The following is an 18406-nucleotide window of genomic DNA, read 5'->3' as shown; positions in this document are numbered from 1 at the left end:
TCCATCAAGCAATCTACCCAAGTGTGTCTCTACTCGAATGAAATCAACCACACTTTCCTCAGTGATAACTTTTTTCCAAATATACCTTTTTTTCTCTTCATGATTGTGAATATTCATTCAATAAAGAAATTCATTTATTTCTTTCAATAAAGAAAAACTTAGTACAATCTCATATTTGTATAAAAATGCAGATACGTAGTAACATTGGAATGATACATAGGCAGCAACTGAGGGATTTTTGTTTTCTTAATGATACATTTTTATTTCCTATGTCTTCTACTATGAATGTTACACTTATCATCGGAATACTTAAATTATGAATCATGATTTCTCTTCACGATTGTGAGGAGATAAAAGGTATATTTGGAAAAAAGTTATATTTTTATATCTATGCACACACATATATGTGTATATATATGTATATATGTGTGTGTGTATATACATATATATATAGAGAGAGAGAGAGAGGGAGAGAGTCTTGCTCTGTTGTCCCGGCTGGAGTGCACAGGTAGGATTTCAGCTCACTGCAACCTCCACTTCCTGGGTTCAAGCAGTTCTCCTGTCTCAGCCTCCCAAGTAGCTGGGACTACAGGAATGCATGACCACACCTGGCTAACTGTTTTGTATTTTTAACAGAGACAGGGTTTCATCATGTTGGCCAGGCTGTTCTCGAACTCCTGACCTCAAGTGATCCTCCTGCCTCAGCCTCCCAAAGTGCTGGGATTATGGGTGTGATTCACCACAGCCAGCCTACTATTTTTTAAAGAATAAATTTTATTGTGCAGATTTAAGGTATACAACATGATGTTATGGGAAACATATAGATAATAAGAAAGTTACTATAGTGAGCAGATTAACATGACTGTAATCTCACATAGTTACCTTTTTTTTGGCAAGATCAACTAAAATCTAATCATCTGACATGAATCCTCCATACAGTACAATTTCGTTACTTATAATTCTCATGTTGTACGTTAGATTTGTAGACTTGCTAATCCTGTATACTTATATTTTCTGATATCCACCCTTCCTGCCTCCTCCTGGTGACCACTGTTTTGTTCTCCATCTCTGTATAGTTGACCTTTTTAAAAAAACATTCTACATATAAAGGAGATCATACAATAATTTTCTTTCTGTGTTTGGCTTATTTTGCTCAGCATAATGTCCTTCAGGCTCACCCCCATGGTGGAAAATAGCAAGATCTGGTTCTTTTTAAGGACTGACTAGCATTATGTTGTTTATATATAGAGGACGGTCTTTATTCATCCATCCCTCCATCAACACGTAGATCATTTTCATAGCTTTGCTACTGTAAATAACGCTGCAATGGACATAAGCGGGTAGATATCTTTATGAGATAGTGATTTCATTTCCTCTGGGTGTATATCCAGAAGAGGGATAGCTCAGTTGTATTGTAGCTCTATTTTTAATTTCTTTAGAAATCTCCATATTGTTTTTTATACTGACTGTATCAATCTACATTTCCAATAGTGTAAAAAAATTTCCTTTATTTCCCACCTTTACCAACGTTTGTTCAATCTTTTGACTTTTTGATAATATCCATCTTAACAGATATAAGGTGGTATATCAAAGAAGGTTTTTGAAAAATATTTATTATTTAATGAAGTTCATTTTAATTGACAAATAATTGTATATATTTATAGTGTGCAGTGTGATGTTTTGATGTATTCAGTCCTAAAAAAGGGGGGAAATTCTGTCATATTTGACATCATAGAGTGAACCTGGAGAACATTATGCTAAGTGAAATAAGCTAGGCCAAAAAGACAAATATTGCATGATCTCAGTTATATGTGAAATTACAGTGGTTTTAATTTGCATTTTTTTGATGATTAACGATGTTGATTACATTTTTATATATCTATTGACCATTTTTATGTCTTTTTTGGAGAAATGTCTATTAAGATTTTTGCCGATTTTAAAATCAGGGTTTTTATTTCTGCTATTGAGTTGTATGAGTTAATTATAAATTTTACATATGAACGATCCTCTTGAGTAAGTCAGCAAAGAACTCAATAACCTCAGTCATCATCCTTGAAATAATTATAATTTGATTCTATCTAAAGTTCCTTAAAAATATTCCCTACACATTTATAAATTTTTTTCACCTTTTTTTTGTTGTTCCTGTATTGTATCCTCCATTGGTTCTTCTTCCTCTTCTTCTCTTTTTCCTTCCAACTGTGAGTTAGAATTTTTTTATATATTACACTCTGTAATCTTTCTCTCCTTTTTTTTTTTTTTTGCCACTTTCTACTTCAATTACTGAATTTATATTTATTCTTAATTTCCAGAACACTTTCTTTCTTATTTCTCTTCTTGTGGTCTGTTGTTTTCTCTTTGCCTGTCTTTCATTCCCTTCCTTAAGTTTGGACTGCAAATGCCTTAATAATCTTTATAATTTTTACCTGTAATAATTGGCTTTACAATAATTTTTTGAATTGAATTTCCTATTCTTTCTTCTCCTGTGCCTTTAAGATTTTAGAAAACTATCTTTTGTGACCCCAAATTGCTTTTCTGGATGAACTGCTCTGGAATATTCTCTAAAAAGTGGTGACAATAGAGGGATACTGTGAGAGGAAAGAATAATTGCTAACAAGTTACCCTGTTTCATACCATGTCAGGCTTCCACCGCTTGCTCCTAATCTCCAATCTTTCTCATATTTTGAACTCAGGTTAGATTTTTTTGTTTCCTCTGCACCCTGTGCCCCTATCAAAAGGGAAGAGAGTAGATATGATGCTTTATCTACGGAAGGTTCATATTTTAAAGTTATTTCTGAGAAAATTTTCCTGAAATTAAAAGCAAAAAAAATATATACAGAAGCATGAAAATTAATAGATTTTTACAAAGCATAATATTCTGTAGTTTTGTTAAACAAATCCAATATGTGGAACATATTCAAAGCGTGGCCAAGCTAGGCTGACTCAGCACTCCACATGCTAAGCCCACAGTTATTGAGCTTGTCAAGGTGAGGGTAGAGAATATAGACATCTTTCGAATACAGCTGCAAGGTGATGCTGTCTGGTTTCTGGATGGATTCCTGCAGAGCTCATGGTTGGAGTTTCTTCAAGTTCACTACAGTAACATGTCTGTACATTTGGTCGACAACTCAATTACAGGTGAAAATGACAGAATTGCTCAAATCCCTTATTTGGAATAGAGAATTGTAGAGCTCGGTTCTGGAAATAGTAGCCTAGGAATTATGTTTATTTTTGTTTTTGTCTGCATTAGAACACCGTCCTCTCAGGATTACTTTTCTTCAGGGAATAAAAAAGGCATATAGCCTACAAGACTGCTTAGCATTAAATTTGCTCACATTTCTGTCTCTAACAATCACTGAAAGAGGCAGTGTTTTCGTTTTCATAAAACTTCTCTTGGTGAGAGGCTCTTTTATGATCAGGAATACGTATCAATTAGTTGGCAAGTTTGTGCCTGTATGATAGAGAAAAGGTTTGGAAAAGGTAGTCTTAAAGTATAAATCTGAGAGATATTCTTGTGGGTTTGTATTTGTATAAAAGCGAGAGCTGAATACCCGAGCCTGACAAGGCAGAAATGTCAGGTACTTATGTCAAGTACTCATGTCAAGCTACAAGATAAGCCTCAGATCAGAGGTTTCTTCTGAAGCCGTCTGTATAAGTGAACCAGAGAAGCTTATGTAGTTGGTTCCCAAAAGAGGATTATTCTCTTAGAATGATCAATCTCTGAACTTAGTGCACTAAGACATAAATCTAAAAAAATCTCTAAATTGAAATCTCTTGAGTTACAAAAAAAAAAAAAAAATTAATATAGGCCTAATGGTATTTTAGATGTTGAGAGTTTGGCAAGCAGAGGTTGATATGGTCACAGTTTAAAACAAACAATGCTAGGCTACTCTGGACTAAAATAAAAAGAAACAATTTTATATTGCATATTCTGAGGACTAAGTGAAGTAGAAGTGGCTAGAAAATTAAATCTATACATACAACAAGAATATTGAACATATATAAATACTAAATGCATCTTCACTGATATTTAAGGCATCTATATATTATTTGTATTTTTATTGTATGGGTTCCCTGAAGGACTATATATTAGATTTCTTTTGAACTTGGAAGGTCCACCTAAATTTTTGTTTTGATGGTTTATTGAGAAAACAAAGCGTTTGCCTCATTATACTCTGTACTGTGCAGAAAGTCTTACTTTGAAACATTAGCTGAGTTGGACTGGTGGGACTCTGTTTTATATCAGCTTTATTGTTATTGATTTGTAAGCATTTTGCTCCCAGACGCTTGACTGCAGATGGGATTCCTTAAATTCGTGGCAGGTATATTCCCTTACATGGAACTATTACAATTGGTTGATTCATTTGTCTACTGAGTAGATTATTTACCATTTTTGACTATTCAACAAAAGCTGCAATGAACTTATTTTGCAAGTCTTTATATGAGCATATGCTTTCATTTGGGCAAATACATGAAGTTGAATGACTAGATTATATGGTACATGTATATTTAACTTTTAAGGAAAGGATCAAGTATTTCCAAACTTCTAGAACTATTTTATACTCCCATCAGTGGTGTATGAGACTTTCAGTTCCTCCACATCTTTGTAACACTTAGTTTGGTCAACCTTTTACATTTGAGTTATTCAAGAAGTTATTTAGTGGTATCTCTTGTGATTTTAATTTGGATTCCTCTAAAGAATAATTATATTGATATCTTTTCATGTACTTATATCCCATTCCAAATCATCTTTGGAGAACTGTTCAAATATTTAGCTCATTTTTAAAATTTGATTGCTTGCTTTCCTATTGAATTTTGAGAGTTTTCTCTATATATTCTTGATACAAGTCTTTTATTAGATAATGCTTTGCAAATATTACTCTATTTTTATGTTTTTTTTTCATTTTCCTAACAGTGTCTTATGAAGAGCAGAAATTTTAAATTTTGATAGAGTTCCATTTATTCATTTGTTGTTTTATTGGTTGAGCTTTTGGTTTCAAATCTAAAATTCTATGCTCAATCCCAAATCACAAACTTTAAAAAAAATTTTGTTGCGGAACTTATATAGTTTTAGGTTTTACAGTAGATCCATGATCTCATTATGAATTGATTTTTGTATTTGAGGTATGAATCAAATTTCTTTTTTATACATGTATCTTTTTTCCAGTTTTGTTGATGTATAATTGATAAAGTCATATGTATTTAGGGTCTAGAATATAATGATATATGTATACATTGTGAAGTAATTACAGTAACAAAGCTCAAGCATATCTATCGACTCATAGTTACCATGATTTTGTGTGTGTGAGGTGAGAACACATGAGAACTACTTTCTTTCAAATTTCAACTATACAGTGCAATATTATTAACCTCTTATACCCTTTGACCAACATCTCCCATTTTCCCTTATCCCTTAGCCCTCTGTATCTGTCATTCTACTCTGATACTATGTGTTTGACCTTTTTTTAGGTTTCACTTATAAGTGAGATCATGCATATTTGTCTTTCAGAGTCTTTCTTATTTCACTTAATGCAATGTCTCCTGGCCTTATCCATGTTGTTGCAAATGGCAGGATTTCCTTCTTTTTTAAGGCTGAATAATATTCCATTGTTTGTACACACACACAGACATCACATTTTCTCTATACATTCATCTATTGACCGACTCAGGATTATTTTCATATCTTGGCTATTATAAATAATGCTGCAATCTCTTGGATACGCCAATTTAATTTCTTTGGATATATACCTAGAAGTGGAATTACTTGATCATATGGTATTTCTGTTTTTAAATTTTTTAGGAACCTCCATACTATTTTCTACAATGGCTGTGTCAATTTATATACACACCAGTAGGTTCTTTTTTCTCCACATCCTTGCCAACATTTATCTTTTGACTGTTTGATAAAAGCCATTCTAACAGGTGACAGGTGGTATCTCATTGTAGTTTTTGATTCTCATTTCCCTGATGATTAGTGATGTTGAACATCTTTTCACATACCTGCTGACTATATGTATATTTTCTCTTGAGAAATGTTTATTCAGGTCCTTGACCTATTTTTCAATTGGCTTTTTTTTCTATTGAGTTGTGTAAGTTTTTTATGTATTTTGAATATTAACTGTTTATCGAATACATGGGTTGCACACATTTTCTCTTATTCTGTGGGTTACCTCTTCATTTTGTTGATTGTTTCCTTTGCTATGCAATAAATTTTTAGTTTGCTGTAGTCCTACTTATTTAGTTTTGCTTTTGTCATCTGTGTCTTTGGCATCATATAAAAAAATCATTACTAAAACTAACATCATGGAGAGTTTTTTTCTATGCATTTTTCTAGGAGTTTTATGGTTTCAGGTACATTTAAGTCTTTAATCCATTATGAATTGATTTCCATGTAAGGTCTAAGAGAAGGGTCCAATTTAATGATTTTTTTTTTGGCATGTGAATATCCAGTTTTAAAAACATTATTTACTTAAGAGTCTATTATTTCCCCATTCTTAGCACCTTTGTTGAAAATTGGTTGACTGCATATGTATGGGTTTATTTCTGGGCTTTCCTATCTGTTCCATTGGCTTATGTGTCTAATTTTATACTGGTACCATATTGTTTGGATTACTATAGATTTGTAATAGTAATGAAATCACAAAGTGTGCTTACTCCAATTAATTCTGTTCAAGATTGCTTTAGCTATTCAGGATGTTTTATATTACTATGAATTTTGCAGTTTGCTTTTTCTATTTCTGAAAGAAATACTGTTGGAATTTTGATAGGGGTTCCATTGAATTTGTAGATTTTTTGGGTAGTTTGAACATTTTAATAATATTCTTTCTTTCAATCCATGAACATGAAATATTTTTCCACTTATTTGAGTTTTCACAAATTCTTTCATCAGTTGTTTTATACTTTTCAGTGAATAGATCTTTCATCTCCTTGGTTAATTATTTTCCTAAATATTTTGTTCTGTTTCATGCTATTGCAAATGCTGTTGTTTTTCTTGATTTCTTTCTTGGACAGTTTGTTGTTAATGTATAAAAATGCAACTGATTTTTGTATGTTCATTTTGCATCCTACAACTTTACTGAATTTGTTTGTTCTAATAGTTTTTGGGGTGGTCTTTAGGGTTTTCTATGTATGATTATGTTATCTGCAGAGACAATTTTACTTCTTCCTTTCCATTTTTTTTTTTTTTGCAGATGTACATCCAATTATTACAGCACAATTTGAAAATACTGATTTTTTTCTCCACTGAATTGCTTATATACTTTTGTCAAAAAATCTGCTGTTTTAATACATGTGTCTTTTTCCCAACTTTGTATTTTGTTCCGTTTACCTGTTTGTCTACCTTTATGCTAATACTAGACTGCTTTGGCTATTGCTGTTTTTTAATAAGATTTGACATCAGGTAATTGCTGATCTTTCAGCTTTTTCCCTTTACAAAGTGTTCTTGAATAGATATTCAAACTTTTTCGTATTCCAACACTTCACTCAGATTTTTCTTATATTAACATCTAAACATTTAACATACCAGGGTATGTTTATCAAAACAAACAAACAAAATAACATGGTACAATATCCTTAACAGACTTTAATAGCATTTTACCTTTTTTTTTTTTCTATGAAGGGCTTTTTACTGAGCCAGGATTCAATACAGTATACCATTTTGCATTTAGTCATTATGTTTAAATTTCTCCAATCTGTGAATATTCTATCTTTCCTTGATTTTTACTGACTTTGACACTTTTAAAGAGTGCTGTTAAAATATTTTGTCAAAGTTGGTCTTGTCTGGTGTTTTCCTATGAAAAGACTGGGTTCATGGACTTGGGGGAAGTGTATTTTACCTTTTACATATTGTTGGATTTGACTGGCTAAAATTTGGTTTACCTTTTTTATCTACATTTATAAGAAATATTGATGTATAGTTGCTTTTTGAAAAATCGGCTGGGTATGGTGACTCACCCCTGTAATCCCAGCATTTTGGAAGGCAGAGGTGGACGGATCACCTGAGGTCAGGCATTCGAGACCAGGCTGGCAAACATGGTGAAACGCTGTCTCTACTAAAAATACAAAAAACTAGCTGGGCGTGGTGGCAGTCTCCTGTAATCCCAGCTACTCAGGAAGCTGAGGCAGGAGAATCGCTTGAACTGGGAGGCGGAGGTTGCAGTGAGTCAAGATCGCGCTATTCCACTACAGCCTGGGTGAAAGAGTGAGACTCCGTCTCAAATATAAATCAATCAATCAATCAAATAAAAAATAAAATAAAATAAAATAAAATAAAAATCTAGTAGTTTTTATTTTGGTTTTGGTATTAGAATAATGCTTGATTCATAGATGGAGTTGAAAATAAATCCTCCATTTTAATTTTCTGAAATAGTTTGTGTAGAATTGGCATTCTTTCTTTCTTAAAGACTTGGTATGATCATCAATGAAGTCATCAGACTCTGAAATTTTTTTTATGGGAAGAGTTTAAACTCAAATTCAACCTATATAATAGAGATATGAGATTTTAGGTTTTCTATTTGTTCTTGAGTGAGCTTTGGAAATTTGTGTATTTCAAGAAATACCTCTCTTTCATCCGAGTTGTCTCATTTATTGGCATAATAGTCTTCATTTTTTTGGTTATCATTTTTAATATCAGTAGTGTGTAGTGTCTGCAGTAACATCACCTCTCTTAATCCTGATATTTGTAATTGTGTCTTTTCTTTTTTTGAGATGGAGTCTCTCTCTGTCACCCAGGCTTGAGTGCAGTGGCTTGATCTTGGCTCACTGCTTCCTCCACCTCTCGGGTTCAAGCGATTCTCGTGCCTCAAGCACCCGAGTAGCTGGGATTAATGGTGTGTGCCACTACGCCTGGCTAATTTTTTGTTTTTAGTAGAGATGGGGTTTTGCCATGTTGGCCAGACTGGTCTTGAACTCCTTATCTCAAGTGATCCTCTGGCCTGGGCCTTCCAAAATGTTGAGACTACAGGTGAAAGACACCATGCCCAGCTTTCTTTGAATTTAATCCTTTATCTGTATGACCAAATGTTTTCAATTTTATTTATTTTCTGAAAGAACCACCTATCAATATACTTGATTATCTAGTTTCTATCTCATTGGTTTCTCTAATCTCTACTATTCTCTTTCTTCTACTTAATTTTAGTTTAATGGGATCTTCTTCCTTTTTTTATTTCTTAAGGAGGAACCTAATGTCATTAATTTGAGAACTTCCTTCATTTTTGATACCATCATTTATTGCTACAGATGGCTCCCTTTCCTACGTTCAGTTCAGCTTTAGGAACATCCCACACATTCTCAGTATATTGTATAAAATGTATATGTAGTATAAACATGAAACATATTCACATATATTTCTGGTATTAATTTATAATTTAATGGCATTGCCAAATCTGAGAACATACTATGCATTATTTGAACTCAATTAAATTTATTGACACTTGTTGTATGGTTTATAATATTTTGGTGAATATTTCATGTCCACTTAAAAGAACAATTTGGCATTGAATATTCTATGAATATCACTTAGCTCAAGTTAGTTGATGGCATTTTTGAAATTTTATATACCCTTACTGATTTCCTGCTTGCTCCTATTTATTGATGAAAAAGAGTTATTGCAATTTCCAATGACAAGTTTTCTATTTATTAGGAATATATCTTGAAAAAGGAAGTAGGATGAAGTAGCAAGGAGCATCAGTGCATTAACAGAGAAGTAAAAAATACAAAAGAACTAGATATAGAAAACTGTGACCTTTCCTGGATTACTAGGCATTTATCCCCTCTCCACAAAACTTTCAAGTACTCTCTTATATTTGCAATAGGATGTCTGTGCTTTTATTGAATTTTTAGAGATAATTATATATGAAGTATCCATGATTATCATAAATCCTGTTAAATATCGGTATTGAAGAAAATTTGTGACCTATATGTATTTACTCAGCAAGCAATGACTTCATTTCCTGAATTTTAATATGTTATTCTCTTAAGTTTTCTGTATTCTAAATTGGGGTTTTAATAATATAATATGCATGTAGAGGGAATTTAATTTCTGCCTTTTCAAAGGTTATGTCTCATTTTTTTATTTTTGTTTTATTTTATTTTCTTCTTTAATACATTGGCCAGATTTTCCTAAACAATGTTAAATGTAGTAGTGATGGTAAATATGCTCATCTTTTATCAACTTGTAGTGGGACTAGCTCACATTTAACTACCATGTGAATAGTTTGCTTTTGCTTTCATATGTTTGATATCATTAAGTAACTAGTTTTTCTTAAGAGCTTACAGAGTTTTATGAGAAATGGAGGTTGGATTTTATCAAATGAGTGTTTAAAACATCTATTAAGATTTATTTCTGAATTATGAAAATGACAAAATATAGTGCTTCCTAATAATTTAACATAATTGCTTTGTTTAAATAAGATCAACTTGGGTCACAATAGACTATTTAATTATACTGTTAAATTTAGTGTTTTATTTTATTTGGGAATTTCTGCAAATGACTAAGTGAATTGCTCTATTCCTTTTAAACTTTGAACTATTTTTATCATGTTTTAATGTCTGAATGACATATAGCAGTTTCACAGAACAAATGGAGAATTTTTCTATATTTATGGTACTCTGAAAATGTTCATATAACATTATAAATATCTATTTATTCAAAGTTTGAAGGAACTTGATTATAAAAATAATTTGGACTATTTCAGTTAATTCTTTCATAGGGGTATTTATTTTCTCCCATATTTATAGCCTCATTGAAGTTTCTCCCATTTTTTAGTTATCTGTATGTAATATTTACATGCATCTAGCAAAACACTTTCTTTGAAATGAAAGTGTCATTTTGCTAAGTCTGAAACTGGGACACATTCAGAAATGTTATTTTTCTCTGGTTTCTGTCTCAAATAGACTCTTGTTAGTTTTATTTGTTTTGAATTTGATTATTCCTCTTTATATTATAGCAAGATTTAAACATTACATTCTTCACTACCAACCCCCACCTCACTCTCCAACTCTCTCGTTAAGTTTTCATCACATCTGAGTACCATATCTTGGTTTACTCCTTAATGTTTCACCTTTCAGTGCAATTTTGTTTCTGATGTGTCTTTTTAAATTAGCATCATTATAATTTTTTGCACTTTTTATTGAAGTAAAGGAACATACAAAAATACACATACTGTAAGTGTTAAAGCTCAATTATCACTAAGTGAATTCATCCATGCAATCTTCGTCCAGATCAAGAAACAGAACATTACCAGTATCCCAGAAGATCCTTCTGTGTGTTCTCTCCAACTCTCCACCTCCTCAAGTGTATTATTAGCCTGACTATAAAATTAGGAACTATTTTTGTGTGTATGATTCTTTTTATTCAACATTTTGAGGCTGAACACCATGGCTCACACCTGTAATCCCAGTACTTTGGGAGGCCAAAGCGGGTAGATTACCTGAAGTCAGCAGTTCAAGACCAGCCCCACCAACATGGTGAAACCCTGTCTATACTAAAAACACAAAAATTAGCCAGGCATGGTGGCGCATGCCTGTAATCCCAGCTACTTGTGAGGCTGAGGCAGGAGAATTGCTTGAACCCAGGTGGCGGAGGTTGCAGTGAGCCAAGATTGCACCATTGCACTCCAGTGTGGGCAAAAAGAGTGAAACTCCGTCTCAAAAAGGAGGAAAAAAAAAAGGAAACATTTTGTAGTGGTATAGTGCTATATATTCTGTTAATTTTCATTGTTGTTTGGTATTTACTGAAGAACTATATTATGATTTATTTATATATTCTATTGATTGACAGTTGATTACAGTTTGGAATGTAAACTTTTTATAATGTATAAAAAATACTAATTTAGATCGGGCATGGTGGCTCACGCCTGTAATCCCAGCAGTTTGGGAGGCCGAGGCGGGCAGATCATGAGGTCGGGAGATCAAGACCATCCTGGCTAACACGGTGAAACCCCTTCTCTACTAAAAATACAAAAAATTAGCGGGGCGTGGTATCGGGGCCTGTGGTCCCAGCTACTCGGGAGGCTGAGGCAGGAGAATGGCGGGAACCCGGGGGGCGGAGCTTGCAGTGAGCCAAGATGGCGCCACTCACTCCAGCCTGGGCGAAAGAGCAAGACTCTGCCTCGAAAATAAAATAAAATAAAAAATACTGATTTAATGATACAACCCCAAAGGGGTTGTATCAACATTGCCACCAGCAGTGTCTGAGCATTTTATTTAATCTGTATACTCACCAATTATTGCTTTTTTTAGTTTTATGTTAGTCACATTCTGATAATGTGTAGCAATATCTCCCTGTTTTTTAAATACGCACTTTACTGATTTTTTATTTTCATTTTTTGAGACAGTGTCTAATTCTGTCACCCAAGCTGGAGTGGTGACATTATCATGGCTCACTGCAGCCTGGATTCCCTGGGCTCAGAGTAGCTGAGAGTACACGTGTGAATTAATACGCCCAGCCAATTTTTTATTTTTATTTTTTTAATTTTTTTTTTTGGTAGAGACAGGATTTTGCCACATTGCCCAGGCTGGATTCCATTGATTTTAATGAAGCTGAGGGTTTTTTTCATATATGTGTTAGCCATTTGTATATCCTTGTTTGTGAAATGGTTGTTCATGTGTTTTGCCCATTATAATAGCATTGCCTTTTTTTCTTAGTAATATGCAGATTATCATGGTGATGAGTTTTTTTCATATATATATGTATTGTAAATTTTTTTACATTCTGTGATTTGCCTTTATTCTTTCCAATATGATGTCTTTTGGTTATTGGGAGTTCTTAAGTTTAACAACTCTTAATGGCTACAACTTTGTATGCTGTTTAAGAAATCTTTGCATGCTCCAAATCCATGAAGTTATTTCATTTTGCCATCTAGAAACTTGGTAGAATAGTCTGTAGTATATTGTAGTATGTGCATTTTCTCCCCTCACGCCAGATCCAACAAGCACGAGAAACCTCAGTGTTTGTTACTCACACAGGCATATGCAAAGCAAGGAAAATCTTTGAGTGAGCAGCAGTGGTGTCTCACCAGTGAGAGTTTGCTTTTATATGTCTCACAGGAAAGAAGGAGAAGAGAGAGAGTGAGGTCATGTTGGAAAGATATACAGAAGTTACTATAATTATACAGTCTAGATAAGATGTGCCTGTAATGGTGGCATTTTACAGAAAACAGTGAATTAAGATATGGAAGTGATCAAATCAAGAGGTCTTGGTGTCTAAATGGCTTGGGAGGGTGAAGTTGCCATGGATGATTTCAAAGAATCTGAATTAAATGACTAAGTGTTTGGAACTGAGACAGAAGATATAGAAAAATATTTCTCTGGAAAGAAAAATAACTGTATTAAATTTTTATTGCTTTGGGTTTGAATTGTTTTTGGAACTTTTGGATAAGGAAGCTTGATTATTTGGAAATACTATCTGGAACCTCAAGAGATAAGCCAGAACTAAAAACAAAAAATTAAGAAGTTAATGTATGTAACTAATGTTGTTGGTACTTGGAAAATTCCACAAAGAATGATGGAAGGCTTGAAAAACAAGTGAATTATGATACTAATAAGATATATTTGAAAAATAAATGCAAAGAAAATGTAACTATGTGAAAAGTCACCTTGACATAAAGAAAAAACTTCTAGCAACAATAGAGTTGATAGCAAATTAACTGGATAGGTTGGCACATATGAGAAATAAATTTGTCCATCAGAAATTGGGTTGGTAAGTCATGGAAACACAGAAAGAGTCATGGAACGTCTCATTCTTCAAGGGCCTCAGGCCAGGGACTTAATTGATTGATTTCAGAAACTGTTGTGATCACTTCAGTCTTAGTTTTTTTTTTGTTTTTTTTTTTTTTTTGTATCGTGTACCTTGATCAAAAACCTGAAGAACAAAGAAAGCTTGGACCCTGAAAAATAAAATTGTGTGGCATGACACCCTATGAATTGCCTTTAAGAAGTAGCATAAGTCTCCTTGTTGAGTGACAGATGCTTACATCACTTTTGGCCAGCTACAAGGTTCTCTCTTTTTAAGAAACTTCTATAGTTCATTTAAAAATCCTAAACATAACCGATGTGATTACTTAGGAATAAACTGAAAAGAGAAGAGACCTGGTAATATAACTCTTAGAATTATATTGGGATGAGAACAAAAGAAAAAAATTCAGTGGAGACCTGGAAAAAAATAAGAGGATAAGGGTAGAGAATCAGAGTGTGGAGAAATAATGGATAGCAATGAAACAGGAGTCTTAAAAGGGTATAGCCAAAAGTTTCAATGCTGCAGTGGTGACAAGAACTAAAAATATGCAATCGACTTTTGGAAGTAAACTAAAAGATGATAGTCATGGGTAACTGAATCTAAATTGAAAATAAACATTTGAAGCTTCCTTTTTATTTTTCTCTGAGTTTTTTTTTTTTTTACACAAAAAACTTATCACAGATTTCTATTTGCTTGTTTTATAAATGTAATAATTAAAAGAGCACCAGTGGTAACTACTGCATTTTATTGAGCACCTATAATATCTTGGCACTGTCAGAATATATATATATATGTTTATTTATTCTTTAGCCCAATAAGTTAAATATCATATTTGTCTATTTTACAGATGGTGAATTGGGGTTTTGAAAGTTTAATTCAAAAGATATGCATAGCGATACACTAAGTGGCTGCAATACACATTGTAGCTGGAATTTGACATAACACCTGTGCTCTAGTCACTACAAGAGAGTACTTAAGAAAATTAATATTTCTATCAGGACCTCTTCTGACCTCTCCTTACTATTTTGTTAACAGGCATTATTTACTCAGGAGAAAAAAGTATAGGAAACTAAAGAAAATACTGAAGATAATTTCAAATGGTGACAATCTTTTTCAATCTCGTCTGCACTTCAATTTTGGAATAGTCTATAATATTTGAGAATTAACAGAAATATTACAAGATATAAGCTAGCAACTGTTATGTAAAAGTATCCATTTTCCATGGATTCCAGCTAAAAGACTAACAGTTACTAAAACATCCCCACAAGCTAACTGCTTTTAAAAAGACCTCTACCACAACACAAGATGGTGCCATTAGCATATTATGGTCAACACTTTGTGCCATTAGACTATTTCTACCAACTGTCCTCAGCCAATTCATTAACACATCAACGTACAGGTGAAAAACTAAATCAATTCAATAACCAACCTGTAGCCAAAGTGCAATCCCATGGCAATCCCCTTGCAGAACTTCCACTGGGCTCCAAGAGGAAGGTCTGGAGATGCTCAGTATTACCATCTCCCAAATCTCAGAACAAAATTTCAAAGAGCTTCTGTGATAGGATTCTGAATTCACCATTGTCCCATGCCAAGCATCAGAACACACCTTCACTAGGCCTCCACTGGAGAAGTTCATTGTGGCCTGCTCAAAGAGCTCTGAACTCTCATTTGTTGCACTTCAAAGCTCAAACGACATCTTCATCTGACCTCAAAATGACGTCATCACAGGACCTCAATCAAACAACCCTGAGTTCACAATTGCCCTTCTCTAAACCTCAGACAACATCTCCAAGCCTAGATGTTTGCTGGCGATCACCTTCATTGAAGTCTTCTCATCAAAGGGTCTCAAGTTCATCATTATTTCACCTCCAAAATCAAGAAATACCTTCCATAAACATCATTTCGACATCATCTTCCTTAAGACCCAAACGAAAAGCCCTTAGCTCGACATTACTTCAATCCAAACCTCAGAAAACATCCTCATTGGACTGCCTTTGGACATCTTTATTGCAGCACAATCAAAGATCTTTGAGTTCACCATCACTCAACACAAAACTTCAAACAAGTGACTTATTTTGGACATCACCTTCTTTCAAACCCAATCAAATGGCTCTTACCTCTCCATCACTTGACTCTAGATTTCAGAAAATACCTATATTGAACTCTAACCCCAACGTTGCAAACTTACCATTGTCCCATTCAAAAGCAAGACAATCAGCATCATCATATTTTGTCCACCCATCTGAGATTTTACCATTGTTTCAGCTCAATTCTCAGCCAATGTTTATGCTTGATTGTAACTTCCAGACTCCCAGTTCACCCGTCTGTCACTCCAAGTTTCAGAATACCACTTCACCAAATGACAAACACAGAGTCACACATCTGCCATCACCCCATCCAAAAACAAATGTCTCAGGTCAATTATTATCAAGCTCCAAACACTGCACCAGGAACACAGCTGCTTTAACATTAGGTTTCAGACTCCAGAGTAAAAGCACCTTTGAGATTTCTCCAAAGACAGAATCAAATAAAGAAATTCCATGGACTTTAAAGTATAGTCAGCCCTGCATTGTTAAAGGTGGAACCGTCCCTGATGATGTTGTAAATAAAATCGTCAATTCTATCTCAAAGACCAGAATACAGAGGGATCTCTGTAGGCAGATTTTGTTTCGAAGGATGAGGGGAAGGCCAAATCCTCATCCTGGTCCTCGCCTGTCATCAAATTATGTGGTTTGCTTAGCTTGTGCTTCCTGCATAAAATCTCCATGTAACCATTTTAGAGGAAAGAAAAATCCTCGTTGTGCAACACTTTCTGTCATACCAACACCTGAGGCCAATTCTGAGGGCAAAATAGAAGTGAAATTAGTTCTTGTCCTTTCTCTACCAGAGACTTTCTCATCTTGTCTCCCATTCCCTGTGAAAGAAAACCAGCCTAATGAAGCCCCTGAAGACAACCTTGAAGGAGTAGAGAAGACACCACAGTTTTTCCAACCATCTGAACGGGATATCCAGGGACTTAATATGAAGCAAAAATGGTGGACGGTAGCCCCTGAAAACAAAGTTATAGGCCAACAGCCCCAGGCTATTGACTGGCTGTTTTATGTCAAAAAAAAAAATTCTCAGCCACAATCCCTGCTCCCACCCTCCTCCTCCTCCACTTCCTCTTCCTCCACCACCTCCTCCTCCTACTCTGTTGCCTCTGCCTCCTCTGCCTCCTCCTCTTCATCTTCTGCCTCCTCTTCCATCTCACCCTCTTCTCCCCCTCCTTCCAAAGAGTGTATCACCCTCACTCTCTCACGCCGTGCATTCCCTAAGGTACGTAGTTACCATCGGTTGCCTGCAGGGGTCTCCTGGCTTGAGTTTATATGTAGTAAAGATTACCAGCTGCATCCCAGAAAACCAAGTCGAAGCCAGTCATCATCTCTCAAAACAAAGCCTGTGAGGAACAACAATACAGTAAAATGGAGAAAGAGAGCAAATACACTGTTCAAATTTTTCCGGACGAAATGAGAAATTGTGATTAAATTAACTTTTAGTCTGTTTGAAGGCATTGATCTCTTAGTTCTTTGAGACTAGTGTTTGAGTTCCAGGGAACTATTATCCCAAGGTCTATTTTCTAGTTAAATAATAGACTATGATCTTCTAGAAGCCCAAAACTGAATCCCATGTTTTTGACTGAATGTCTGGCTTATAGTAGCCACTTTGTAATTATTGTTGAATTTAATATAGTTGGCCATAGACCAGAAATACTTCATCTGTCTTAAATGTATCTAGCTCATTAATATTCTCTTTCCTCAGAAGCCAATCTATGCTAATCTGTTTCCCTATGTTTAATGAAAAATCAGATCATGTTCAATGGGTAAGAAAATCTATAAAGAGAAATCCTTTCAATTATGTGTTTGTAGGGAAAATTCTTCTATGTCTATATCCTGCACTCTGAAGTCAATGATTTATTCAACTTTAGTTAATAAATATGAAGAAAGAATAACTACTGTTACAAATAATTCTACTCAATGCTGACTGTGTTGATATTTTAATTATGGGCTCTTAAGTCACCTGTTCATCATGGCTATCTATACAAACAAAACGAGTTAATAAAAAATGTTTTTGTTCCACTGGGTCTACTGGTAGTGGGAAGACAGGGAGTTGCCTTACTTACCTACCTTAAGTGTTAATTTCCACTTCCAATGGCTAGAATTTACATACTCTCTTAAATACACTAATGACTCACAATCCCACTTCTCCACTCTACATCTTTTCTGGTCACTGGACTACATATTGGACATTTCCAACTGGAGCATAGTACAGGCATCTCAAGCTCCACATGGCCAAGCCGGAATTCATCATTTTTACACTTAGAGTTTACATCTTTGAATCTATAATTCTCGGCTCCTGTATTCCCTATCATTTGTCACTATAATGTCATGGTGTGTTTCTCATCGCTTGTTCCTCTCTAACTTCGTTAATTCTACGGCATTATTACTTCTAGAATCCAGCTCTTTTTTTTTTTTTTTCCATCCTCATTGCCACCCTGCCAGTTGTGGTCATAGCCATTTATCACTTAGATATGAAAATAACTTGTGTGATGGTTAATATTAAATGTCAACTTGATTGGATTGAGGAGTGCAAAGTATTGTCCCTGGGTGTGTCTGTGAGGGAATCAGTGGACTGGGG

At 34.3% G+C, this 18406-nt stretch overlaps 1 protein-coding gene across 4 annotated transcripts in view; it reads left to right on the top strand.

The window, feature by feature from the left end:
* The window catches only part of CSNK2A2IP (casein kinase 2 subunit alpha' interacting protein), a 128581-nt gene extending 111307 nt beyond the window's left edge, over positions 1-17274 (top strand). For all 4 annotated transcript variants that reach the window (XM_028844712.2, XM_028844711.2, XM_077994087.1 and 1 more), the window contains one exon: positions 14768-17274. In XM_028844712.2, coding sequence (XP_028700545.2) covers positions 15038-17242 — 2205 coding nt within the window. In that variant the 5' untranslated portion in view covers positions 14768-15037 and the 3' untranslated portion in view covers positions 17243-17274. The remainder of the gene's footprint in view (positions 1-14767) is intronic.
* The last annotated feature ends 1132 nt before the right edge of the window (positions 17275-18406 follow it).

The sequence above is a fragment of the Macaca mulatta genome, chromosome 2 (genome assembly GCF_049350105.2).
Source record: "Macaca mulatta isolate MMU2019108-1 chromosome 2, T2T-MMU8v2.0, whole genome shotgun sequence".
Taxonomy (NCBI): domain Eukaryota; kingdom Metazoa; phylum Chordata; class Mammalia; order Primates; family Cercopithecidae; genus Macaca; species Macaca mulatta.
Note: the sequence above shows the minus strand (reverse complement) of the source record. Positions and strands in the feature narration are given on the sequence as shown.